This window comes from Thunnus albacares, chromosome 4 (genome assembly GCF_914725855.1).
Source record: "Thunnus albacares chromosome 4, fThuAlb1.1, whole genome shotgun sequence".
Taxonomy (NCBI): Eukaryota; Metazoa; Chordata; class Actinopteri; order Scombriformes; family Scombridae; genus Thunnus; species Thunnus albacares.
The window spans coordinates 17,957,519-17,984,988 of record NC_058109.1 but is presented as its reverse complement, the minus strand read 5'-3'; the positions used below and the strand labels follow the sequence as shown (position 1 = coordinate 17,984,988).

General features: G+C 38.5%; 4 protein-coding genes across 7 annotated transcripts in view; 3 read left to right on the top strand and 1 right to left on the bottom strand.

Moving 5' to 3' along the window:
• The window catches only part of LOC122980070 (testis-expressed protein 264 homolog), a 34,859-nt gene extending 22,277 nt beyond the window's left edge, over positions 1-12,582 (bottom strand). The window contains exons 1-2 of the mRNA XM_044347773.1: positions 11,960-12,582; positions 2,265-2,486 (exon numbers count right to left, since the gene is read on the bottom strand). Of these exons, the coding sequence (XP_044203708.1) occupies positions 2,265-2,486; positions 11,960-12,214 (477 nt within the window). The 5' untranslated portion in view covers positions 12,215-12,582. The remainder of the gene's footprint in view (positions 1-2,264; positions 2,487-11,959) is intronic.
• Positions 12,583-13,034: 452 nt separating this feature from the next.
• gpx1a (glutathione peroxidase 1a) lies at positions 13,035-14,602 on the top strand. The gene is made up of 2 exons (XM_044347776.1): positions 13,035-13,363; positions 14,214-14,602. The coding sequence occupies exons 1-2, from the start codon at positions 13,145-13,147 to the stop codon at positions 14,562-14,564; spliced, it is 570 nt and encodes a 189-aa protein (XP_044203711.1). The 5' UTR covers positions 13,035-13,144; the 3' UTR covers positions 14,565-14,602.
• Positions 14,603-15,378: 776 nt separating this feature from the next.
• On the top strand, positions 15,379-16,779 carry brk1 (BRICK1 subunit of SCAR/WAVE actin nucleating complex). Its single transcript, XM_044347777.1, has 3 exons — positions 15,379-15,553; positions 16,087-16,169; positions 16,272-16,779. Exons 1-3 carry the CDS (start codon positions 15,436-15,438, stop codon positions 16,296-16,298), a joined length of 228 nt encoding a protein of 75 aa, XP_044203712.1. The 5' UTR covers positions 15,379-15,435; the 3' UTR covers positions 16,299-16,779.
• Positions 16,780-17,651: 872 nt separating this feature from the next.
• On the top strand, positions 17,652-27,335 carry rbm5 (RNA binding motif protein 5). Of its 4 annotated transcripts, none has more exons than XM_044347764.1 (25): positions 17,652-17,807; positions 18,082-18,130; positions 19,385-19,562; positions 19,647-19,805; positions 19,963-20,032; positions 20,460-20,533; positions 21,288-21,371; positions 21,645-21,705; positions 22,097-22,162; positions 22,266-22,426; positions 22,624-22,721; positions 22,877-22,964; positions 23,053-23,121; positions 23,597-23,663; positions 24,028-24,128; positions 24,214-24,370; positions 24,835-24,926; positions 25,038-25,214; positions 25,334-25,474; positions 25,565-25,648; positions 25,837-26,022; positions 26,140-26,214; positions 26,321-26,421; positions 26,553-26,682; positions 26,821-27,335. In XM_044347764.1, the coding sequence occupies exons 2-25, from the start codon at positions 18,114-18,116 to the stop codon at positions 26,944-26,946; spliced, it is 2,562 nt and encodes an 853-aa protein (XP_044203699.1). In that variant the 5' UTR covers positions 17,652-17,807; positions 18,082-18,113; the 3' UTR covers positions 26,947-27,335. The 4 variants fall into 4 exon arrangements, with proteins under 4 accessions (XP_044203699.1, XP_044203696.1, XP_044203698.1 ...); XM_044347761.1 differs by having other exon boundaries at positions 25,562-25,648; XM_044347763.1 differs by lacking the exons at positions 17,652-17,807; positions 18,082-18,130; positions 19,385-19,562; positions 20,460-20,533 and having other exon boundaries at positions 19,789-19,805; positions 25,562-25,648.
• The last annotated feature ends 135 nt before the right edge of the window (positions 27,336-27,470 follow it).

Genomic DNA, 27,470 nt, shown 5'->3' with positions numbered 1-27,470 from the left:
ATAGTTTTACTAGTTTTTATATAGTTTTATATTTTTATTTGAATTTCAGATATAGTGTTGATTAGTTTTCAGTGTGGGCTCTGGTTAGCTGGCTGGGAGCATGAAATGGGGACAATTTCCCTTGATTCAGATAATAAATGTGGCTGTTTTAGATGCTAAATAATCTCAAAATGGTGATTTGGTTTAGTCTGTTGGATAGGTGGGAAATGTCTGGAATTGCTTGCCAAAATATTTTGGTTGTCACTTTTTGAATGTTGATATGAATGTATTCAGTAATATTATTAGGATTAAATTTTCAGCCTTCATAGAGGAATGATGCCTCTCGGAGAACCAGGTTATCAGTGTAAAGGTTCAGTCTAGGTGAATTCTGTGATCAGTGTGAATTTTCCCAACAAAATTGACTCAGATGTTACACAGTGAGGTTTGAGACCACACGGGGATAATAACCTCGCTGTTGTGCTGATGTTAGAGCTGTATTTAAATAACTATATGTCTCTCTTTTAATAACAAAATGCCACAGTGCAATACCACTGGACTGCAAATGTATTGTAGAGTCAGAAGAGAAACAGCTGCAAACTCCACCTGCACTGAACTACTGTCCAACCTGCGAGTTACACCCAAAGATGTCATTCATGTTACTTAAATTTAAATGGAATGGACTTCCTGTACCCCTAAACATAATGACAGAATTTGGAATCAATTCTCTCTCCGTGGGTTTGATGGCTATGAATAAAATGTGTTGTCTAAGGCAGAAATCCAAGATCTAGAACTCCAAATTTTATTTAACTAGGCCCAAGGCCTATATTTAACCACTAATTTTCATATGAAATGACAAAAAGAAAGACAAACGACTTGTACACATTACTTCATGAGGGTTAGGTGCAGTATCTGTATTTGAGGTACAGATTTTTTGAGAAGGTTAATGATTTAGTCTATATAATGCGTCTCCTACAGAGCTACACAACGACTACAACTGTTAAGACTTGAAAGAACAGTAAATTCTATGCAGCAAGTGTAGAAACAAAGATCAAAAGATGATTTAATATTGTTGGTGAAGAAGATTGAGGTCCAGTTTGATGACTGTGTAAGTTGACCTCTCAGACAGGCTAAGTGCCACTGGAGCAGAGCCAGGTTTAAACAGCATCCAAGCAGATGGTTGAGTCGGCCAGACAGGACACGCAAACACATTCCTCCAGCAGAAGCAGAGTGATTGAGACAACCTGTGGTGTTGCCACCTGTTTTAGCACACCGCATAATTAAACCATATCCAAAAAACTCTCTGCATCACAATGACTCACTTTCCCAGCATCCCCCAAGTAGCGCTCTGTGAGATCATTCATCATAAAAGTGTTAAAAGGAGCTTGGATTGTTCTTATTTCTTCTCTTTTGTCTTCCAGTTCACTCCACATCTCTATCACCTTTCCAACAATAAATCTCTTCCTTCTGTACCACCTAACACACCTCCCAACCCTCCAGGGGATGCCACAAAGAAGGCCTAAGAAAGTGTAAAGCAAAGACTCGTCATGCTCAGCTTTTCATAAAATACATTTTAACTTTGATACTGCCTGAAAACACACAATATGACTCAGACGTGCATGTGACGATCATGGGGTTAGATATTGATCATTTACTTGCCTGTGCTTGACGTAAGCCCATCTCAGACTTGGCAATGAGTCATTCTATCATACATACACATGCTTGCACATTTTCATTCCTGTTTTCCTACCACAAAAATACAGCTGTGCTTATTTATTTCACCTAGTCACATTTCCAATGGATAATATTATTCAGAAATAATGTTCAAAAATGTTAAATATTTTATTGATGGTCAGGAATTGAGTCAAAATAGAAACACTGGAAGCCCACTTTACATATACATATATATATATATATATATATATATATATATATATATATATATATATATATATGTATGTATATTAAGTGTTTTGATGGTGCTTTGTGCGCTGACTCAATGTGCAGCCAAGAGCCTTTGTGAGAACACTGAGGCCCATGGGACATGTATGTGATGAGCTTAAGGCTGATAGGATGCTGTACAGTACACAGTATGCTTCACTGTCATGCACAATGATTCATTCTGTTTTCCTTTACCCATACATTTAGTTTACATAGGGATAAAGCCATCCCCACTCCCATTTTAAGGTTATCATTAGTGTTTACTTAAAATATATATTATTTTTTATTATTATACCATTTATTATGGTGATTGATGAAGGTTGAAAAGAGTCCAAAAATGCTAATACCTTGATGTAGTGGTCTAGTCGTGGGTAGACTCTTCTTACTCCCAAGAGGACAGAGAAAAATGTCCTATGGGGGAACGAGGTAGTGACCACGTGTGTGACTTCAGGAAAGGAAAAAACCTTAAAGCCAGATGTCTCATAGCAGTTTAGAAGCTCCTCATTGGCCTTGTCTTCTCCCTCACTCAGAATACTGCCAACAGCATAGCGGCACTGAGGTCCAGGCACCTTGAAACAAGGATCAAATGAAAAAATACTAAGACAGATAACAAAGAATGGATGTGACAGACAGACAGACAGAGAGACAGATATAATGTTCACACAATGATTTAGCGTTTTATATAGAAACTGATTGAACAAAAACACTACATTGTGCATTATCTTGACATATGCCACTCAAACTCCCAGAAGAAAAAATCCTGAAATGCCACCTACCATCAACATTTCTAAAATCCCTCTGTCCCTGAAGACTAGTGAGTCATACACACTTGGGTGTGTAATGTAAGGCAATTTTATGAATACTGCATAGCATAGGCTACATAAAAAACAATGGGATGTTTGCAAAAAAAAAACCCTTCAACTTTTGTGATGTCAGCCAGGTGCCAAAGTTAAAGAGAAAATATGCTCATTAATCAGAGCTCTAATTGGAGCATTTGGCAGCACAGCAATTATTGCTCCTTCCTCCATTCTGAGAACCCTGGTGCCCATTAGAAAAAGAGAGAAAAAAGGAGACACTTTACAAATTAATACTCCTGGGACATTCAAGACTTTCTCCCCACTGTGCTGAGCTGAGCACCACTGAAGGCTTGTGTATAAGCTGGATTGGTCCAGTTTGTTCATAAACCTATCAATGCTATGCTTCAAGCACAGCCAGTGTGTCTGAGAAAGCCTATTTTCTTCTCTCTTCCTAAACATGCAAGGCCAGTAAAGAGTAGAAGTGTGGTGTCCACTGTGCACTGCAGACAAGGAAAATTTTACACACAACAACACATACAAAGTTTTCAACACACACCACAGAAATACAGATCAGTTTTCAGCTCTACTCCCTGGTACACTATTGTCAATTTGAGGTGGGTTCTTGGAAAATAAACACTACATTTACTGTGACTCAGAAGCATCTTCCAAGCCTATATCATATGCATGCATTTTATATCTCTTGCTGTTTTCTTCACCTCATGTGAAGCTCTGTAAAATTTCTTGGGTAAACAATCAGTTTTTGGATGTTGACTTTTCTCCCATGTGATGACATTGCTGTCAAGCATGAAGCAACAAACATACTACTAGTGAAAATGTGATCAGTCTTTGCTGTACACATGATGCACATAGTATCAACACTGATATCTAAGTGATGAGAGGTAAACTATACCTTGTTTCTCCAGTAAAACTTTGGATGATGAGTGAAGATTATTAAGGACAGATACAACAAAGCTCCACAGAAAGAAAGATGATCTCCATCAAATGCCTGCAATGCCCAAATAAACATCTTCTCACCACACCAAATCAATAACAGTGACTGATTGTCACTAGTTTCATGAGAAGAGTCTAACTCTAAGGTTTTCAGTGGAGCTGGCAAAACTAAAAGATAATATGTCAAACACTTTTTAAATACTAAAACAAAACAAGTTTATTGGTGCTGGATTTTAAATACCCTGATACAGGTCCATTTTGGAAACTTTACACATGAGGATATTTTTGACACTTTGGATGTTTTGGGGGGTTCATAGTGGGAGGTCTCAGCCAAGTGGATTTATTAATCATCATAGGGCTCCATGTAGAGGAGTCCAGAACAAAAAGACACCGCCAAAAAAACATCCCTTTGTCCACAATCTTTGTTTTGCCTCGCGGCACTCATCAAGACACAAGTGTGTCATCCTCTAATGTTTCTTCAATACACTGACAGTGCATCTGAAGCAGAGTTCAGAAATTCAACTCAAGGACCCACGTCTTCGTGGCTATGTTGCAGTTTGTCTGAATTGGTTTTGGTAAGGCAATAGGGAAAGAAAGGGAAACTATATCTTCACCAGCATACAAAGTATTTTCTATCCAGGCTCAAATTCAGTGAGGCTTACATTTTAAATGTTTCGCTATGACTTTCTGAAAGGGCAAATATTAGAAAGATTTTCTACTATTTCATCACTCTCCACAAAGACAAGCAATCAAACTGATACATACTTCCTGACCAGCCCCTCCTCTAGGTGCCATTCACACAGCTTTTATCATGTTGTGACCCAAACATGGGTCCCTGAAGATGGGCAGACGTGTGTCATTTCACCATTCCACTTGTCATCCAGTGTTTTATTTAGATATTCCGTGTCTCAAGGACCACAAACCCTGACCCGGATTGCTTACTGGGAATATAGATGGGATATGAATATCAGCTTTGACAGAAAACTACATGATCCTGCCCCATTACCCCCCTCTGTCAAAAGTTGGACACAAACAGGGGAGAGGAGGAGAAGAGAGCTGCAGAGGAGAGGTGAAGTGGGTACACTGGGTCAGAGAACCCCCTTGGCTTTGAAACTGTGAAGAGGCTTGTGGAGGAGAAAGGTTTAGTGAGGGGGCCCAGAATATGTGTTAGCCGTTTGAAGGAACAGATAATGCTGCTCCTGCCCTGTATCCATGGCAACCATCTCTGGAACAACTCAAGTCCTTGTTGAGGTCTTTTGTTTCTCCAGAGGAAGTGATTAAAAGAGGTAAAAGTGAGAAAACCGAGAACAGAGGATGAGACTAGCCATGCTGACACTTATCCTCTGTCAGCAGCACTTTTGAAAATCCTTCTCACTGCAAATATCAATGGACAGTGTCTCACTATTTAGACACCAAATACTAGTTCTCCTATTTGAGAGCATTCTCTGGCGTTCCCGATGTGGGGACATAATGGCATCCTGAGGCTTGGACTCTAATGAGCTGAGATCATTACGCCAATTATTTTAACTTAGATCAGGACTTGGCTGTGCAAAAGAACTAGGACCCACTGCTATCCTAATTGCCGGCTTGGGAAAAAAAGACGATGGGCATAACAAAAGGCTTTTGAAGCAGAGCTGGGAAGAGTCCATCACTAAACTCTGGTTACATTCCATCAAGTTGTTGTGCATCAGGCTATGGCAGGTTTAAGAGGTGCCACTTAAGTCAATACTGTTGAAAGCCAGCTCTGATTATGGTAGACAACAGAACATGTTAGAGACTGAGAATTATTGCAAACTACAATATTATAGCCGACAAAGTTAAATATCTAATGTCCCTGTCCCCTGTTACGTCAACCCTGTTAAGTCACTGGCTGAATGTATCAAAGACATAAACACTTGGATGTCCCACAATTTCCTCCAGTTTAACCTCTGCAGCAGGAAGTATGTTCTCTTCTGGCCTCCTTTTCCCTGACAATACTACACAGGTCAGAAATCTGGGAGTCATTGCTGACTACATTTTATTATAAAAACTTACACATGCATTTATTTCTTTTCAGTTGGACTATTGCAATTCACTCCTCACTGGTCTCCCTAAAAAGACTGTGGACAGACTACAGTTAATCCAAAATGCAGCTGCCAGAATCCAGAAGGAACACATCATTTGATCACATCATACCTGTTCTTAGATCTCTCCATTGACTACTGGTTAGCTTCAGAATTGACGGCCTTGCTCCATGGTGTTTCTCTGACCTCTATGAACCTATCAGAAGTCTTCTGGCTCAGGCCTTCTAGTTGTCCCTAGCGTTAAAACAAAAATTGGTGAAGCAGCTTTCGGTTTCTGTGGTCCCAGCTGGTGGAATACCTTGCCAGATTGTATTGGATGTGCCAACATCAACAGTGTTTAGCAGATTGAAAACCGTCTTGTTTTCCTGTGCATTTGATTAGTTTTATTTTGTTAGAGGTGTCTGATTGTTCTGCTTTGCCGTGTTTGCATGTGTATGTGTGTATGATCTACATATATGTATAAGCTTTTTTAGTGTGTGTCTTTATGTGTTCTGGTTTTTGAATGTGATGCATATTGAATCTCCATCAGAATAAAATGTGCTATATAAATAAATTTTGCTTTGCCATCACAATATTAATGACTCAATACCTCAATATTGATAGTTTGACAAAGTTTGGTTCTGACTGTTGTCGCTTCCATATGCAATATGTCTTCTAAAATAGGGATATGTAATATGAGAAGAAAGAATCACTAATAATGGCCAAGAAAGATACAGGTTGTTTATTTCAATCTCTCTCTTAATAAATGACTTGAATAATTAAGTGAATTAGATTGTTTGCTAATTGATTTTCTGTCCATCAACTAATTGATTAATTGTTTCAGCTCTAATATCCGCCGACTGTCGAGGTGGTGTCCAGCAAATGACGTGCGCTTTGTAGATAATTGGACTTTCTGGGGAAGAATTGGTCTCATTAGGAGAGAAAGCATACATCCCACGTTGGACAGAGCAGCTCTCATATCTAAAAATCTGGCCGAGTTTATTAGTAGGCCAAAACCATGACAACCCAGAGTGGAGACCAGGAGGCAGAGTTGCAGTCCAACACTCTTTTCTGCTCTACCATTACAGCAGTTAACCACCCAAAACTCCATAGAAACTGTGACCACTTAAATCAATTAAATCAAAAGTAAACACAAGAGGAGTTATACACAAAAAATTGACACCACCACTGCAATAGTACAAAAAATAGGAGAATTAAATGTAGACTCTTAAATATTAGATCTCTGTGATCTAAAGCTGTATTAGCAAACAATATAGTATCAGATTATCATATTGATTTATTTTATCTTACTGAATCCTGGTTGTGCCATGAAGAATATGTTAGCTTAAATGAATCCACTCCCCTTAGTCATATTTATACTCACATTCCTCGAGGCACTGGCCGAGGAGGTGGAGTTGCAGCCATTTTCAACTCAATCAACCCTAGACCTAAACTTAATCATTCAAAAGCCTTGTTCTTAGTCTTTCACACCCAACCTGGGAAACTTTGTTATAGTGTACCGTCCTCCTGATCTGTAATCTGAATTTTTAGAGTTTTTATCAAGTTTAGTCCTTAGTACAGATAAAGTAATTATAGTAGGTGATTTTAATATTCATGTGGATGTCCATAATGATAGTCTTAGCACTTCCTTTATCTCATTATTAGACTCAGTTGGCTCACTGTTTTAACCACACCCTCAACCTTGTTCTGGCATAGGGCTTCAAAATCGAATAGCCTATTTAATAGCATTTCCACAGAATCCTCTTTTATTGGACCATTATTTACTAACTTTTGAATTCCTATTACTGCCCATATGCCATTAGGCAAAAATGTCAACACTAGGTGTCTATCTGATAGTGCTGTTGCTAAATTTAAGGAAGTGATTCCATCAGCATTTCAATGCCATGTCTCAAGACAACAGAGGACTCCTGTGCTAACTTTAGCCCCTCCCAAATTGATCATCATGTTAATAGGGCTGCAGGCTCATAGCGAATGACACTCGACTCTATTGCCCCTTTAAAAAAGAATTTAATAAAAGTAATTGTAATTGTAATTAAACTTCTTCATAAAAAGCCTATTCTTGATCTAGGTGTTTTAGCAAACTTTAGACCTATATCTAACCTTTCCTTTCTCTCTAGGCTCCTTGAAAAAGCAGTCGCTAATCAGTTATGTGACTTTCTACATAACAATAGATAATTTGAGGATTTTCAGTCAGGATTTGGAGCGCATCATAACACAGAGACAGCACTGGTAAAAGTTACAAATGACCTCCTAATTGCATCGCACAAAGGAATTCTCTCTGGACTTGTCTTGTTAGATCTCGGTGTTTCATTTGACACCATTGACCATCACATCCTATTACAGAGGATGGAATATTTAATTGACATTAAAGGAACTGCATTAAGATGGTTTAGGCCTAAGTCCTATTTATCAGATCAATTTCAGTTTGTTCATGTTAATGATGGATCGTTAATGAGGTTCTATGCTTGGATCAATACTATTCACCTTAAATATGCTGCCTTTAGGCATTATTATTAGGAAACACTCTAAAAACTTTAATTGTTATGCAGATGACACCCAATTATATTTATCAATGAAGCCAGATGAAACCAAAGCCAGATGAAACAAATCAGTTAACTGAACTCCAAGAATGCCTTAAGGACATAAAGACCTGGATGACCTGCGATTTTCTGCTATTAAACTCAGACTAAACTGGAGTTATTGTGCTTGGCCCTAAACACCTCAGAAACACATTATGTAATGATATGGCTACTCTAGATGGCATTGTCCTGGCCTCCAGCACCACCACAAGGAATCTGGTGGTTAACTTTGATCAGGATATGTCCTTCAATTCCCACACAAAACAAATTTCAAGAACTGCCTTTTTTGCAAAAATCAGGCACATCCTGTCTCAAAAAGATGCAGAAAAACTAGTCCATTTGTTACTTCTAGGCTGGACTATTGCAATTCCTTATTGTCAGACTGCCCTAACAAGTCTCTAAAGACTCTCCAGCTGGTCCACAATGCTGCTGCATGTGTACTAACAAGAATGAGGAATATATATATATACATATATATATATATATATATATATATATATATATCATATTTCTCCAATATTAGCTTCTCTGCACTGGCTCCCTGTAAAATCCAGAACAGAATTTAAAATCCTTCTCCTCACCTACAAAGCCCTTAATTGGTCAGGCACCATCATATCTTAAAGAGCTAATAGTACTCTATCAGCCCACTACAACACTGTGCTCCTTGAATTCAGGCTTACTTGTGGGTCCTAGAGTCTCTAAAAGCAGAATGGGAGGCAGAGCCTTCAACTATCAGGCTCCTCTCATGTGGAACCATCTTCCAGTTTGGGTCCGGGAGGCAGACACACTCTCTACATTTAAGAATAGGCTTCAAACTTTCCTTTTTAATAAAGCTTATAGTTAGGGCTGACTCAGGCTTGCCCTGGATCATCCCCTAGTTATGCTGTTATAGGCCTAGACTGCTGGGTGACTTCCCATGATGCACTGAGCCCCTCTCTCCCCCTCTCCCTCTTCATTTGTACATATTCATGTCCCATTAATGCATGTTACTAACTCAGCATCTTCTCTCTCCTGTAGCTTTATGCTTTCTTGTCTCTCCTCTCTCCCCCTGTTGCTTTCTGCAGGTATTTCTGCCTCCGGAGCTGTAGAATCTGGATCTGTGATTGCAAGCCACCCACTGCCCCCGTGATCCTGCTCAACACCCACTGCTGTAATTATCATTATTATTATTACAATTATTATTACTATACATCTTTATGTGGAACTTGCATTGTGCTATGCTCTCTTTCCTCCTGCTCTTACTTTCTCTCTCTCCCTCTCTCTGTCTGTTTCTATCTCTCTCTCTCCTCTCCCCCTCTCTCTTTCTCTCTCAACCCAACCGTCGAGGCAGATGGCCGCCCACCCAGAGTCCAGTTCTGCTCGAGGTTTCTTCCCATTAGAAGGGATTTTTTCCTTGTGACTGTCGCTCAGTCTTTGCTCATGGGGGAATGTTGGGTCTCTGTAAATAACATTGTAAAGAAAACGGTCTTGACCTGCTCTTTATGAAAAGTGCCCTGAGATAACTTCTGTTATGATTTGGTGCTATATAAAGGAAAAATTGACTTGACTTGACTAATATACATATAAAGTTTTATCTTTTGTTATCTTATTATCATGGTATTACAATAATAGAAAATCCCAGACAAGATCTTAATTGCATATATGTTCCAGCTCTACACTTTATTTTACCGTACTAGTGTACCATTGTGTTTCTATGCCATGTAGCTAAGAGGTCAACAGTTTGCTATAGGTATGACAGCCAGCTACATTCAGTTGTCTACACACAATAGTGCTCTATTTGGCAGACACACATTTCTAAAGATCGAATCTGTCAGGCCACCGTTTTCCACCCTTTCCACAACTGTATTGCTTAACCATTTCAAGGCGCTACTACTTGTTTCATTCCCTCTTGTTCTGTTTGGGTGTAGCCTATTGAAAAAACAACTCATGCTGGTCCAGCTTTAAAACGTGGGAACTAGCACCACATGAGTATGGAGAACCCAGTGAGTGTGCGGGATTAAGTATCAGAAAAACAGATCCAATAGATATTATTTCTTGCTGCTTGCAGACGCAGAGATTTGGGAATGGATGAGTTCACACAAAGGACAGCTGGGACCGTAGAAAACATCTCACAGAGAGATCCAACTGACTAATTGTGTTCTTAGCAATCTGGTGTGGCAATAAAGGAGCCCACAACAGCTTCAGTCATGTTCACAGATGTTGGAAGTTTTGACATCTTGACCCTTGATCTGACCTCCTATAAGGCCAATATTTAGTGAAATAAATAACATACAGAAAGTTATATAACTGAACCAATATATTGTGAATCTTTTTCAAATATTAATTGCATATTACCATTCTTTACGCAATAATAAGTTTTACTTGAGTTCATTTTTTAAACAATATTTCAAATAATAATTCAAAATGCATCTAGGCCTCATACTGCCATTTTTTTAGATCATACTTATTTATCAGTGTCACATTAGCCATCTCCTGTCCACAAACACAATGCCATGGTTATTACAACTTAACCAACGAGATGTTGCTGTAATGCTATCTCTAACTTTGATGCCAAGTGAAAACCCTATGACAAGACAAGCTAGTTGGCTGGTTATCCAGGGGTGAATGCAACATAACCAGCCTGTTGTTTGATTTATTGACTGATTCATTGATTCATTAGAAGTTATTTGATGATTAAAACACACTATAACTCAGCACATCAGTAGTTACAGTCAATGGATAGAAGCACATTGAAGCTTATTTCCACTGTGACCAAGACAACAAATCCAGCAAATCACAAAATCATAACACCTGACCTGTCAAACACACATACATATATTACATCATCCATTGAGGAGACTCCCTTAATTAGGCTACTGATCAGCATAATGAGGTTGAAGATGTTTTGGCTAAAGCCTAAAAGGACTGTGTCTTATTAATTAAACTCAAAAAATTGGATATCAGATTCTAAAGAAAATAGAAAAGACTAATTTCAATGATGCTTTGCGAAAATAAGACTAATTTGATGAAATTAAAGTTCTCACTGTATTTTTGAATCATGCATTTATCTATTCTGATCAATACATGAGCACTGTTTATTGCTTTGATTCAAATTGTTCAAAATAATTTATTTCATAATGTATTATGTCAAACGTTAAATGTTGACCAGTTTGGAGTTCTACTGCCAAGATCTGGTTTGGCAGTATACCTAGGTCTCAGGACCTTAAATGAACAACACCAGAAAGCACTTGAATAGTATTTCATGACATCTGAATCCACATAACACACCACACCCTGTCCAGATGTGCTACGATATTGCTCAAGGGAAAACACAAAAAAGTCAGTGCCAAAATTAGGACTAAGAATAGAAAAGACTGAAAGTCAAGACTAAATTAAATTCCACTAAAAAAGGAACATTGTACTTAATTCATGATTCAATGAAATTAGTCTAAATTGTGTTGCCTAAACCTGCTGACAAGAGATTCATCTTTACTCACTTTACTCGTTTTAAGAGAATGACATTGTCGCCATCTAGCGGTGGACTAGCTACATAACCTAGTTTACACTGTAAAATCTTCCTGATTTCTAAGCTAAATTATTGAGTAAAATGCTTTAAAAACACGAGTTAAACAAACTGTTGTTCTCCTGAGAGTGTTGTGCTGTGTTTGTTTACCTTTTTAGGATCATCATAAAATATTCCGATACATGAAAGCTTTGGTCCAATACTGTAAGACTCCTTAAAAAGTTGTCCGCAGTTTTTGTACGGTCCTTTTTTGAATTTGTAAGCGAATGTAATCTTCTTTATGGGAGGAGAGCCAGTTAGTACGGTAATGTCTGACAGGAGTCCCGAGTAGAAAAAGTAACAGGCTACCGTTAGAAGACTTAACAGCAAGCTAATGACCGCACACAAAGTGACCCAGTCTGGCATGATAGCTGAATGGCAGGCGGCTCAGGTACCGTTAGCTGGTTATTCAGCTGTTTACGAGCACTAAATGCAGTTAAATTTTCTGTAACCGTCCAGCATTTTTTAAGAAACAGTTTTGCGGTTTTCAGTCGGCAGCTATCCGGACGGAACTTTGAATTGTTTCACTAAACAAACGAAACAAAACATCAAAGAGGCACATTGTACGAGACTTCCTGGAAAGTACCATTTTTGCCGACAAAGGGGGTGATTTTAGCTACAGGTAAATATAGCCTAAACCATGGCCTAAACCTGTGATATCCATGTCGAACATTTTCACCTTGTAATAATTTGCATTTATGTGGAGTTGTGGAGGGTTAGCGCTTGTAGGTTATGCATGGCCAACTTTTCCACATGTTCATAAATTCTTTAAGTGTCATTGTTTGCATCAGATACATTATTTTATGCCCCTATCTTGTACTGATTGTTTGTAATTTATTCTGAATGGAAGGTAAAAAAATAAAAAATAAAAATCAGGTGAATACGACACGACTTTATGTAAGCTATACTGTAAAGTCAAAAGTGTAATAGACCACTAAGAAACACTGACTTACTAGTCTTAGATAATAATATTCATAACACAACTATCGTATAAGCGAGCTACTTCCTTGTCAGTGAAACTGCATCGTGTGATTTGAGTCAAAAGTTCAAGAAATGGCAAATGTTATTTTGTCAATCCAGTGAAAATTACCCAAAAAACAAACACACAAAATAAATAAATTATTTTCAAATTGCCAATTTTTACAATAAGCCTTGGGTGGTTTGTCACACATGACCCGCCCATTAATAAAGTGAGGGCTGGACTATAACTTCTTTAACATTGGAGCGCCTGAAAAATCAAGTCTCGTAGTTTTTCTGCGGTCAAGTGGCTTTACATCGAATTCGGAATTCGTAAGAATGGCTGTGAGAAGGTTTTACGACCTGACAGTTAAGCTGCTGTCTGGAGAAACGTTCAGTTTGTCTGCCCTGAAGGGGAAAGTTGTTCTCATTGAGAATGTCGCGTCTCTTTGAGGAACAACAACCAGGGACTACACACAGATGAACGAGCTTCACTCTCGTTACTCCGACAAGGGACTCGTTATTCTGGGTGTGCCCTGCAATCAGTTTGGGCATCAGGTAGGCCATGAATTCAAAAGTGGTTTACAAAGGCCTGTTTTCCCATGGCAGGAAATTATTTACATTGTATATAAAATAGGCACTGTCTTGTTTATTATTGTTTCAACAGCTCAAAAGGTCTTTTTGCTTTTTAATCAGACTAACAAAAATAATAATATGTAGGCTATTGTTGTGGATATTAGCGATGGTCAGCAGTGGAGTAAGGCGCACGCGAGACTTTTGATGTCTTAATGCTGAAAATGTTTATTGAAAACACATGCCATAACACCTATGTTGTCATAAATTCTTACTGTGATCAAGAAATCTTGAATTTCAAGGATGTCTTGCTATTAAACAACACTAATGTTTTCAGTCTACTTTGGGACTTTTTGAATGCAGCAGATTAGCCTCTTTCAAGTGTCATTCTAACATATACATAAATAAATATACTATATTATTATTGGATTACTACAGAGGCATTAATGTTAAAGCAGCACGTAATGTTGTTGCTCATAGAAAGGTGACTTTAAATACTGGTGGGTAGTTTAATCTATAACAGTGCCTCTAACTTTATCATTTGAACATGTGTTTTGTATGTAAAAATCAGTATCTGCTAAATACAGCACTAACTGCAGCTGTCAGACTAATGTAGAGTAAAAACAATTCCTCTGAAATGTACTGAATTAGAAGTTGAAATAACATAAAAAGGTAATACTCCCAGTAAAGTAAGTACCTCCACGGTGTTTACAGTACAGTACTGGAGCAAATGCACATACTTTCCACCACTAGCCTTATTTTATGAGCTCTCAATCAACTTGATGACTGTCTTCTCTGTAATTAATTTCATTTTTATGTATTTTTTTTATCACAGGAGAATTGCAAGAATGATGAAATCCTAAGATCTCTGAAATATGTCCGTCCAGGGAATGGCTTTGAACCAAATTTCCAGCTTCTTGAGAAGGTGGATGTGAATGGAAAAGATGCCCATCCCTTGTTTGTGTATTTAAAGGAAAGGCTCCCATCCCCCTGTGACGATGCCATGGCTCTCATGAATGATCCAAAGTTCATCATTTGGAGTCCTGTCAGTAGGAACGACGTCTCCTGGAACTTTGAGAAGTTCCTGGTCAGTCCTGATGGGGAGCCCTACAAACGCTACAGCAGGAATTTCCTCACCATTGACATTGAGGCAGATATTAAAGAGCTGCTAAAGAGGGTCAAGTAAACTTCATGGCTGTTGGAGAGATAGCCTATCAGTTATGACCAGCCTGACCAAAAAGAGTAATCATTAGTCACACATCTGTTTTGACATGTAATCATGGTTTCACAGTTAAAGCAGCACTCCTAAAAAATGTGATATGTCAACTGCAGTACACTATGGTTGTTCAGCATGTTTACTCTATGATGACACTCCTTGAAACCTTTTTTGTGAGGGGAGTTTCTGATGCATATGTAAAAGCACAAATCACAAATATCTTCATTGAGATGACTTAAAGAAGAGAAAATAAACATTTTATGTCACAAGAAGTGCTACTGTCATGTGTACAATGCATACAAACACAGAAACATGCCAAAGAATTAGGCATCTGGAAAATGAAGGGACTCTTGAAATATAAGTTGTGTTTATTGATGTAAATAAAATCACTGGCAACTTGGAACGTTGCTAGGCAACCGCCGTAACAGTAGTTTTGACAGTCCTGCGAAGATTGATATTAGAAATTTAGACGAATGGTGAGTGTTTTAATTAACTACCTGCATTTTCACGTCCCATGGCTACGTTACCAACTCATGAGGCTGGTCCAATTCATTGTTTCTACTGAGAAAACAGTAAACTTTGGTGGCCGCCTCACATCAGCCCCAAAATGTTTTCAATTAACGTTACCGGAATAGTCATCTTGCTTAACTTAATTATGTATCACTAACGTATAATATATATGCAAAAATGTAGTAAAGGTCGCTTGCGATGAGTTTGTTTTCATAATTATTCATAGATATAAAACAATTACATCAGCATTTTCCCGTTTACGGTTTCCTGGTTGAACGCAGGGTACATTTGGCTGAACGCTAACGTTACGGTTAGCTGCGACTCGTCCAACATGGCTGGCCAGGAAGATCCAGTGCAGAGAGAGATTCACCAAGACTGGGCGAATCGAGAGTATATAGAAGTAATTACGAGCAGCATCAAAAAAATCGCCGACTTTCTTAACTCCTTTGGTAAGGATCACCTTTCGACAATACGATTTACGAGCTGTGTCGCTACTAATGTGGATAAGAGTGTAGATAGCTAGATAAGCTAGCTATGCAGCTGTTCGTAGGCATTGATGTTGATGTTTTCTATGGCCACTCCCAGTTAGCAGTTAGCTTTAGCTGAATCGTGTTATTGCCTTGTGGAAATATAACATTTTGGTGTCGAGCTACCATACGTTTTGTTCTCCTTGTTAACCAACGTTATGTGCCTAACAAGTGCCAAAACACTACATTAAATTGCAATCATTTCATCCGTGTGTTGAGACAGCAAATGGCTGCTAGGCCACCGCAAAAGCTAATGCTGCTATGCTCTTCCGTCAATAACGTTACACTAGCAATAACATAATACTTGAAATTGAGTAATGTTCTCTTAGCAGTAGTCATCCATAATGATGATGTTCATTTCTCTGTAGTGTCGATGTAATTGACAGCGTCGACATATATGATAAAATGTCATGACTGTTCACGGTTACATTCAAAATGCAATTTGTCTCCCTCAGATATGTCGTGTCGGTCCCGTTTGGCCACTCTGAATGAGAAGCTGACAGCGTTGGAGAGGAGGATTGAATATATTGAAGCAAGAGTACGTATATTGCATTATAATTTAAATAATCCTCTCGCTGTTGTTCTTTGAATATTTCAAAGTCATGTATCACATTATAATATTATGTATCTGACATTACAGGTGACAAAAGGAGAGACCTTGACCTAGGACTCACCATGCAAAATCCTAGCATCCTAGAGCTACCTGCCCATCTCCCACCCTGAATTTTTGGAATAAATGTGATGGATTCCACCCTCCTTTTTATGGGAACATGTGGACCAGTTTTATATTATAAGGCCTAGTTTTGTGTTGTTTTATCTCATGCCACATTTGTATAGAAGATATGGGTCTGTCTTGGGTGTCAGTGACTCAAGCATCATCAATGTTACAAAACAAAAATAATCTCCATAAGTATTGGTTTTAAAAAAGATATGGAGTTTGATTCCGGTTCTGGTGTCAGCACAACTTGTTGGACCATCTGTGTTGTACACAGTGTCATTACCACAACAGAGCTTTTATGAAGGGAACATCCTTGTGTGCCAAGTTGAACAATTAATTGTGTAGTCATCTTTATTAAGGACCTTCTTGTACAGTGAACTGTTTGGTGATGTTTCAGGATTTAAATACTGTAATAAACTATAAACAATGACCATGTTTTGTGTTGTAGCTTATCAGAGTCTGATTCAACTTTATTGACTGAGTATGCTGACACAAGAAATTTGACTCAAGCTCTCAGTGACTCTTAATACATTAAAACAGCAGATAAGTTTACTGGAGGACACAGAGACATACAGCTAAACAGATAAGGGAACACAAATATGTAGCATAGCTATTGCATTAAGGCAAGAGCTGCGCAGCAAACGGTATGGACGTTATAAACAGTACCAGTCAAAAGTTTGGACTGGTATTGTTGGTCAGATTGTATATACAGACTTTTGGTACACATAGTGCAAGACTTCATGGGAGCATGAATGCTGGAATAAAAATATGTAGGTTATATTGTATATAGAGATGTTTTTATGTCCTGCATACTGATTGAAGATCATATGAGTATTTTGCGCAGACTTAAGTATGACAATGAAAGAACATTATGTACATGCGCAATACATATAAAACACTATAATACGGTATTTAGTAAAGTAAGAATTACAGGCTGAATGTAAAACTGTCGAATTACAAATAAATAAATAATATATTCCCATAAACTACAATTGCGAAGAGCTGAGATCGGCTGAAATAGCTATAAAACAAGTAAAATGGCGGAAATAGAGTGTGGGCGATTTGCCCGTAGCTTTGCCTTTCAGGCAGCACTCTTAGCTCTATTCAGGTAGCACGTCTACTTTTGCTGTCGTAGGCAGACAGCTCTGGCCCCATCCGTGGTCGTGACCTAACTCTTAACCATCTATAATGTAAACCTAAACACAGACATTTATTAGAACATATTAGGGACAACCGAAAGGACTAGGCGCCGCCTGTAAGTCAAAATTTCGGGCGAAATTATTCTCATTCCCAAAATGCACCGGGTTATAGAGTACACCAATGCATCTTGGGATAAAGAAGGTGCCATCGTAGTTTTGTGAAAAGTCCTTGAACGTGAGATGAATTCTCTTACCCACAACTTTGCAAAGAGATTTAGAGAGTGTTAGTGGCTATTAACATTATTCATAACCTACACTGGTAAGTAACTGTACATTGAGACTCGAAATTGAAACCGCTTATAGCTTCTCAATGGCGTCGTTGGTTTTGAGTTAAGTTATGTATGTTTGTTAACCGTGGACCCGGGTCCATGTAATGGTTTACTATCATTATTATTGTGCACAGTTAAAAAAAAAAAAAAAAAGCCAGTTCAACTGTAACGTTACGGGTGCTGTTACGTCGCTGAGCTTGACAATAAAAAACGAGCGTTTTAAATAACTCTGAACTCATGGTGTTTTTTTGTTTTTTTTTGCAGAGGTCGGTTGTGTACGGAAGCATTAGGGAGAAATGGGAGCTGATAAAAGGTGAGTAAATGCCAGCGCCGTTCGCCATGGTAGGTGTGGCTAGCTATGATAGCAGTCCAAATATGTGCTCCTTCTTCAAAGGTAGCGAGAGCGTATTTTTACATTATAGACCCCTAACTATAATTTATAAGCCCATAATCCCATAGTGTTCAGAAAACTTTTGTATTCTTGAAACCAGGATAATTTCAGTTTCAACCCCTGTGGAGGTGTAACCTAATATTGCTACTTAATCCTAAACATTCTCCCTCCATTTTACTGCCAAATTTAAAGAATTTCTTGACTTTGTTGTAAAATACGTTTTTCGTGGTCGCAAAAATTCCCACCAGTTGACACAATTATTGTACTGCCGTTCTACTTTGTCTTAGTAAAGGCAATACTTACCAAAGTTGCTATTTCATGGGAAATCTAAATAGCAAATTGGAAAGTTACCTTAACTGGGATAAAATAGCGGATTAAATCATGGAAGCAACATTTAAAACAAACTGGAATTAAAATGACATGGGAAATGTTTAAATTGATAAAACACAATAACAAAATAACTACAACTATGGTAGCTTCTTCAGCAGGGCGAGACAAGCAGGGCATTGTGCTTTCCAGTCTGTCAGACAGTTGCATGTCAGAGTTGTTTAATGCACCGTTACTGTTGAAATGAGACAGTGACCGCTGACCAACTGTATGTTATTTTGTTACACAGTTGATCAGCTTCTCTTTTCTCACAACACACATTGAGAAATTGATGTTCTTTACTTAAGTATTTCTGTTTTATGCTGCTTTATGCTTCTACTTCACCACATTTCAGAGTGAAATATTGTACTCTGGACTTCAATACAGGCATTTGACAGAATAGTTACTAGTCACTCTTCAGAATAAGAATTTACAGAAACAAAACATATGATGAGCTTGTGAAATACAAGCAATTGTTAAAGGTGAACCACCAATTTACTTACTTTTACTTTTGATGCGTTATTTAAGTTGCTTGTAAAAAATAATTTATGTTTATTTACTGAAGTAGGATTTTGAATACAGAACTATTATTTGCCATGGAGTAGTTTTACATCGTTGTATCAGTTCTGTCACTAAAGTAAACAATCTGATTACTTCCTCCACCACTGGCTCTTATAATAATGTAGGCAAGCTCACCAACAGGAATTCATGATGACTCAGTTATATGATTATATTCTGAGGAATATCATGCAATTGGACACTAGTCTTGCTGCAGTGTTTTACTTTTCTTTCCACTGTCTTGCCGAATAGGATAAGCCGGACTGAACGTAGCGGTAGATATGGCTCTGACCAGTCTCGTGATGAATCAGAATGGCGCGACAGACGAGAGAGAGACCAAGAGCGTGATCACAATATGCGTCGCTGGGGAGAAGACAGACGTAGCGATCGTTATGAAGGAGATCGTCGAGGATCTAGAGACAGTCCAGAGGTATTTATTTCAATATTCAGTGACTTTTAATGTGATATAATGTCATCCACACTTAACTGATACACTGATTTATTTGTATTCAAGCAAAGGGAACGGAAAAGACGTAACAGTGATAGATCAGAAGATGGTTATCACTCTGATGGAGACTACCCAGAGCAGGATTACAGAAGGGAATCTGGGGAGGAGAAGAAGAGCAAGACTATCATGCTCTGGGGTTTGTCTCCTCATGTCACTGAGGAAGATGTAAGTCTTTGTTTTTGTTTGCAAACATTTCCAACCTCTTTTGTGTTAAGTATAGTTCAATGTGGGTGCACCACTCACTCTGTAAGATGGAAAGCCTTCATAATGGGGCTAGTTTTGAATCATAATGTTAACATACTGTCTGTATGTTGTTATTCAGATTTGTTTTGCCATAGACCAACTGGAGGGACCCCAGCCAGTAGATGTCAGGCTGATGAAAAAGAAGACAGGTGAGAAGCAGATACACGACGGACCCCGACCTTCCCCCAGTCTTTGACCATAGGGCCAATCTGCTTCCTTTCAGACCCATTTTCCCATAGCAGCTAGGACAGATTTGTATCGAGTTAATTGCAAAATTATTTAAGATGTTGATTAAAGACTTATAATTTCAGTTCATTGTGAATCTTTTTAAGGTAAGTAAGAACAGCAATAACAGTTTTTAAGTAAGTAAATTGGCAAACACGCACTTTGTTTTTGAGTGTGGTGTAAACGATGGTATTCAGCAGGATTTCTTGCTATGGTAAAACTCCTATGGAGTGGCCTATTGTTTACCAAACAGGGCCTGGGTCGTGAAGCAGTTTGTGGAACAGTTTGAATAATATGCCCATGGACTCTTAACTAACACGCCTCCCGTCTATATTTGAATGCTGTCTCTAGGTATAAGCCGTGGTTTCGCCTTCGTGGACTTTTATCACTTGCAAGATGCTACCCGATGGATGGAGACCAATCAGGTTGCTTCACAATCGCCAAGTCTAGTTTTAATCTTGGGGATCTTGGAAAAATAACCAAAATGGCAACCACAATGCATTGAATAAGTAGTGTGGAAGATTTACAGATCTGTTTGAAAAATCCATGGATTGAATGCCACAGACCATAAAGATTTGTATATTAAGAGATGATTATATTCATGATACATAACTTATTTTTTAACAAGCTTTCTGGTTAGTTTATTATAATGACAGTAACATCAAACCTGCAGTTTTAACTGGTATTATGAGGTCATCTCCATAATGTATATGTATTTAAGACAATGAACACACTTTCTTTACCTTGCTGTTAGAGGCATTATCAATGAGATTTCAGAGTTTACTTTAAACTTAACTATTCTTTTTAAGTCGAACCCTTGGTAGATGGGGCTTTTTTTTCCTTTCCTTTTTTTTCTTTTTAGAAAGTCATTTTCTCCTTTTTATCATTTTTGTTGGAAGAGATTTTGTGGGAATCTCTGGTTTTACAGAAAGCAGCCAAAATTGTCTATTAGGGTCACATTATACACTTTGCTCCAGCTCAGCCTGGGCACTCGGGTCCCAAACACTTAAAGAACCCTCTATACATCATGCTCACATATACATCATGTGCCTGTCTTTAACACAAAGGCTATCTGTGGGGGTCCCTCTCCCCGTTCGCTCCCTTCCAACACTGCTTGCTCTGTTGATGAGATTGATGCTTGCCACGGATATTTGAGTGATACTTGTCCTCCTCTTTCAGAAACGTCTGACCATCCAAGGCAAAAGCGTGGACATGCACTACAGTCACCCCAGAAACAAGTATGAAGACTGGCTCTGCAATACTGTAAGTTAATGATCTGTCTTGATTTCATGACCACATTATCCAAACAATGCTACAACACCCGCACACATATAAATATTTGGCGAATGAGTTCGTATTTGCAGTTCTGTTATCTTATTTTGTGGTTCACCTCCATTTGGATACGTGGTAAAGGTTAGGTTGTGTCTCAGGTAGGTATAGTATGCTGCACCAATATAGATTGCGTGTTCTCTGAGGCAGCACTGTTAAGGGCTTTAGTAGGTGTATAATAAAAATGATGTGAACGGTTACTTGCAGTGTGGCCTGTACAATTTCCGGAGGAGGCTGAAGTGCTTCAGGTGTGGAGCAGCCAAAGCTGGTAAGTAGCTAAATCAACAAGAGGCCACTGACTCCAACATCCAGGCAGCCTGAGGCAACAGTGCTGGGATGCAGCGCAAAATTTGTGCATTTGGAGTTGTAGAAGCCTAGTAAACCAAATTCTATGGATTCTTAAGTGGTGTCACTGTTTTAGATCTAGAGAAAGTCAATAGATGGGAGATAGCATTCATTTTGTCCACCTGAGAACAATACAAAATGGGTAAAAAACATAATGGAATTCATGAAATAGTCAATATGATACTGTAAACACTCACTACTTCTTAGCACAAGTTTTTAATACGTTTGACATCATACCTCATTTCCAGTTCTTTGATTACACAGTTCTGAAGGTTATGTTAATGCACCTCTTACCTCTGTCATTCTCTCAACAGAAAGTGAGACCGGCAATAATAATGGAGTCACAGAAACTCAACCCAGCGGAGATTTTTATGGCGACAGTAAGGACTTATTTTAATAGATGTAATACACCACTTTGTTTGGAACAGAAAGGTCACTGGCTGTGGTAGATTGTTTTTAAATATAGACTTTTGTCTTGAACAGCAATCATCCTGAGAAATATTGCACCTCTGACCTCCGTGGAAGCCATCATGACAGCCCTGGCACCATATGCTAATCTTTCATCGAATAACATTCGCCTCATCAAGGACAAGCAGACAGGCCAGAACAGAGGCTTTGCTTTTGTTCAGCTGTCTTCTCCTCTGGTAAAGGATTCTTGAACATCTAACACAATTAACTGTTTTTCAGTGTCATAATTTACCTTTATACAACAACCAACCTACCATTGATGAATGGTTTCCATATGGCTTTTCTACAGATCAACAATACTCCTTAGCTGTCTTAAAAGCTTCTCACTGATGTCTGCAAATCACTTAAAATGTATTATGACTCCTTTTCACAGGAGGCCTCTCAGCTGCTGACCATCTTACAGGGACTGCAGCCTCCCCTAAAGCTGGATGGGAAAACAATTGGAGTGGATTATGCTAAGAGTGCTAGAAAGTAAGTATAACTTAAGTGGATAGTGTGCCTTCTTAATTTCTTAGGCAAATCTTGTGTATTTTTCCTCAAGTTACCTGTTTTTGTACACAATAAAGATATGGGAGACACAGCAACACTCCAGTTAAATGTGGGAATACCCTTGTTTGCCTCTTTAGGGACCTTTTACTACCTGATGGGAATCGTGTCAGTGCCTTCTCTGTTGCTAGCACAGCCATTGCTGCAGCCCAGTGGTCCTCAAGTCAGGTAGGTCCATTCTCTCTAAATTTCATCTTATTTATTATCTCCAAATATCATCATGTAACAGGCTCATAATCATGCTTTGCCTTTTCAGCCACAGCAGACTTCAGAGGGAGTGTCGGAGTACAGCTACTTGCAAGAAGGCTATACTCCGATGTCACAGGTTAGCAATGCAAAAGAAGCAAACATTGTAATGATTAGCTTGAAGGAAGACAGTGTTTGATGCCTTTCAATTTAGTTTCTTTAAGGTTGCATGCAGTAAAATATGGCTCTATGGTAACATCTAGTGGCAGTTGACATTTACAGCATGTGTCCTCAGAGAAATCCTATTTATCTAAATTCTAAAGTGATTTGATGAACAAATTTCAAGCTTACGAACCATTAGATTCCTGATAACAGCTCGTAAGATATAAGATGCAAGGCTGTGCCTGTATATCATAACAATGTTTGAAATATTGACCCAGTGTTACGAATTTTACACTGACAAGTATGTGCATCTCCTTTGAGTACTAACTAATGTGGGTTACGTAATGGCTCACCACTTAAGCTAGTAGGGAAAGCTAAAGTTGGCATGTCTCACACTGAAAAATTAATGTATGTATTTCAATAAATGATTTCTTTTTTTTTTTTTTCAATAGGACTACCAAGCGTACTACCAGCAAGCAGCGGGAGCCAGCACCTCTCAGGGAAATGGGATTCTAGGAGGTACAACATGCTAAAAAGGCTTATTGAGATGTTGGGACAGTTCTGACCATTCTTTGTATAATTATAGTATTATAAAAACTAGAACATATTACAGTTAGGAATTCTTTTTATAACCCCTTACTACTATCAGGGCCTTTTTGTAATGACATGCAGCCAAATTGCAGGATGTTTTAACATTTATTTACAATAAAGCTGTAAGAGCAAAAAACACAGTAGTAGTAAAGTAGTAAACCCATCATTTAAAAGCAACAAACACAGATAACATATCTCTGTTCTATTCTTAAAAGCATAGTAACTTGACTTTGTTTGCACAGTGATGTTGAGTATTTGAGAAATTCACAGAGCTTTACTTTTCTAATTTTAGCGGCGCCTGGTGTAAAGATTGTTCCAACTGCAGCTGGAGTAGTTATCTCACAGAGTGCACAGGTCTACCCAGCCCATTTAATTGCTCAGCCTGCTGTTCAGGTAATGTATATATTTTGGTTAATTCTGTAATTGCACTATAGTACCATTATAAACACACACGGGGTAACAATTACATTTATTGCAGGCTTTGCCACTCGCCCATCAGTTGGAGGCAAAACCCCAAACCGGACACCTTTCAGGTGTTGAAGCTGTGTCTGTGCCTGTTGCTCCTGTTGCTGCTGCCACTGTTACCGCAGCTAGTACATTAACAGCCTCTGGACAGACAGCAGACACCAGTACTGGTATGAGCACACAAGATCACTTAAAACCTGTTCTGTTGAAGTGTGGCATGCATAAAGAGAAAATCCTCATCTTCTGGACACTGTCGTGTACAGTATATTACAGTGTTTGCTTTGGGACATAGGAATTTGTTTCTGACTGATGTGTGAGAGCAGTATGCAATTCCTAAATCTTTTTTTTAGACGAATACACATTGAGGTACAAACCAACTCAAAGCTCTAAATTTATAAACAATATAGCCATGACTAGTCTTTTATATGACTGACCAAATATATGGACATCCAGCTGGACCTCAGATTACTTGATGGTGAAGAGTTCTCCAGACACACTTTATTGTCTTGGTAGTAGTATATTAGTACTCTGGCTTTATGTTTTTGAAAGAAGCATTATTGACTACAAATACTTGTTACTAGCAAGTGAAGTTTTCTTCAGTAGTTTTAATAACATTATGTTTTATAATTCCCAGTCGTTCCCGATACATCCTCCTATCAGTACGATGAGTCCTCAGGCTACTATTACGATCCTCAGACTGGTCTCTACTATGACCCAAATACACATGTAAGTAGTGCAAAACCACCTCATGAGTCACTGGGTTTTCTGTCATGTTGGTGAGAGTGGCAGGAGTTTATATTGTTTTGATTATGTACGTTGGTGTTTGTCTCCTTTCAGTATTACTACAACTCTCAGACTCAGCAGTATCTGTACTGGGACAGTGAGAAACAGACATATGTCCCTGCCTCAGTCGACGCAAATAACGCAACAAGCAGTTCTGCGACAATGGGCAGCAAAGAACATAAAGAAGGCAAAGAGAAAAAGGAAAAGCCCAAGAGCAAGACTGCTCAGCAGGTATTGTTATAATACATTGTCTGTTATGTGTTATAGCCAGAAGTTCTTGATATTTTTCATATTTGAGTTCATTCTTTTTACATTTTAACTTCATGATCAAATCTGTTTGGTTCTTTCAGATAGCTAAAGACATGGAGCGGTGGGCTAAAAGTCTCAATAAGCAGAAGGAGAACTTCAAGAGTAGCTTTCAACCTATTAGTCAAGAAGAGAGGAGGGAGGCAGCAGCTGCTGATGCTGGTTACACTTTGTTTGAAAAGAAGGTACAACAGTAGGATTCTGCTGAGTTCTGCTTATATTATATATGCTTTGAACTTTGATGTCTTAAATGGATTGACTTGATTTCTCAGCAGGCAGGAGGACTAGACAGATTCATGCCAGAGGTGCTAAATAGCCCTGAAGAGGAGGCACCGACCAGCTCAGTCAACACTTCCAAGGTAATTGGTTTCTACATCACTGGGTTTTGGAAGACTAAACTTTTCTTTCTCAGTAGGATAGGAGTTATTGTGAAACCCAGATTTAAGTGTGCATTTAATTGTAAATGCATAAATCCTCCACTTGGATTCTGGACTTACTTATACAAACAGTATTTTTACCTGCCTTTGTTTATCTGTGGTGGTGTTAGTGTGGCCTTGTGGCAGCCTACAGTGGAGACAGTGACCCTGAAGAAGGAGTAGCAGAGCCTGATTGTGGTGAGGAAGGCCAGGACAAGATGACAGACTGGAAAAAGTTGGCCTGCTTGCTGTGTAGGAGACAGTTCCCCAATAAAGAGGGTCTACTTCGACATCAGCAACTCTCTGACCTCCACAAGGTAACATCATGCAATAATTTTCTCAATGATTGAATATGAAATGTCCACTCACTAGTCAAGGAAACTATAAGACCATTTACTCACTGATGCATCATCTGTTTGTCTGATCTATCCTAGAAAAACCTGGAGGTTCTCCGCAGATCCCAAATGAGTGAAGCAGAGCTGGAGGAGTTGGAGAGAAAAGAGACTGAGGTATGGCTGAACAAAGAATAACTCAGTTGCTAGTGAATCATAATGTTCTGCTGTTAAATTGACTGCTTTATAAAATTCTAACTGTTTTTACTCTTCTGGTGACTAGTTGAAATATAGAGACAGAGCAGCTGAGAGGAGAGAAAAATATGGCATCCCTGAACCACCAGCACCTAAAAAGAAGAAATTTAGCCAACCGACACCAGTCATGTAAGCAATTTTGTATTTATTTAATAACTGATTTTTTTATAAAATATTATTTTTCAGTCCTTGCATAATGCAAGCTGTTTCATTTGATGTGTTTTTAATAAAGTTTAAATATTTCCTTTTCTCCTGTACAGTAACTATGAGCAGCCCACTAAAGACGGCCTTAACAGTGACAACATCGGGAACAAAATGCTGCAGGCTATGGGCTGGAAGGAGGGTAAAGGTCTTGGTCGCAACCAGCAGGGCATCACTGCACCAATTGAGGTATTCAAAACAATTAGTAGGGGTGTACCTGGTACCCATCAGCATGAATACTGTGCAGTATATGCGTCCTGGCTCTATTAAACCAATGTAAAGATCTAGGGATGACTTACAAAAGATATTTGTGATTTTCCTCCTCAGGCACAGTTGAGAACAAAGGGAGCTGGTCTCGGCACTAAAGGCACCAACTACACCCTCTCTGCCTCTGACACGTACAAAGACGCAGTCCGTAAAGCCATGTTTGCTCGCTTCACTGAACTGGAGTGAGTGGTCTGCAGATGAAATGCTGCTTTTTGGGTGGACTCATTATCAGATGGTGAGGTTGAGCTCAACCATGTCTGAATCAACAACGTCAGCGAACTAGCTTTGAAGCAAAAGAGGGTCTGTTGATTTTTACTCCATGTATGATCTATGATTATTTTGCCTCTTGCCATAATGGTTAACCCGGATAGTAGAAATAATCTGTAATGGAGGCGTATGAAGATGATGAATAATATAATTTATAAATTGTACATATGCACAGTAAATTTCCTTTCCTTGTTTACATATTTGTTTTATATTTCTTCTGTGGTAACGGTTTCTTTTTTCCCAGCATGTTAAAAAAATTGTACAGTTTTACAAAAAATGTCTGTACAGAAAATAAATGACAGAAGTGATTTATTGTGGTCTTTATTATATTTTATCACCTCAGCAGAAATGTTTTTAACAAGTTAATCATTTAATTAACTTGTTTGTGAAATTAAATATAATTGTACCAGAAAATGTACTCTGCGCAGAATGATTTTAGTAGT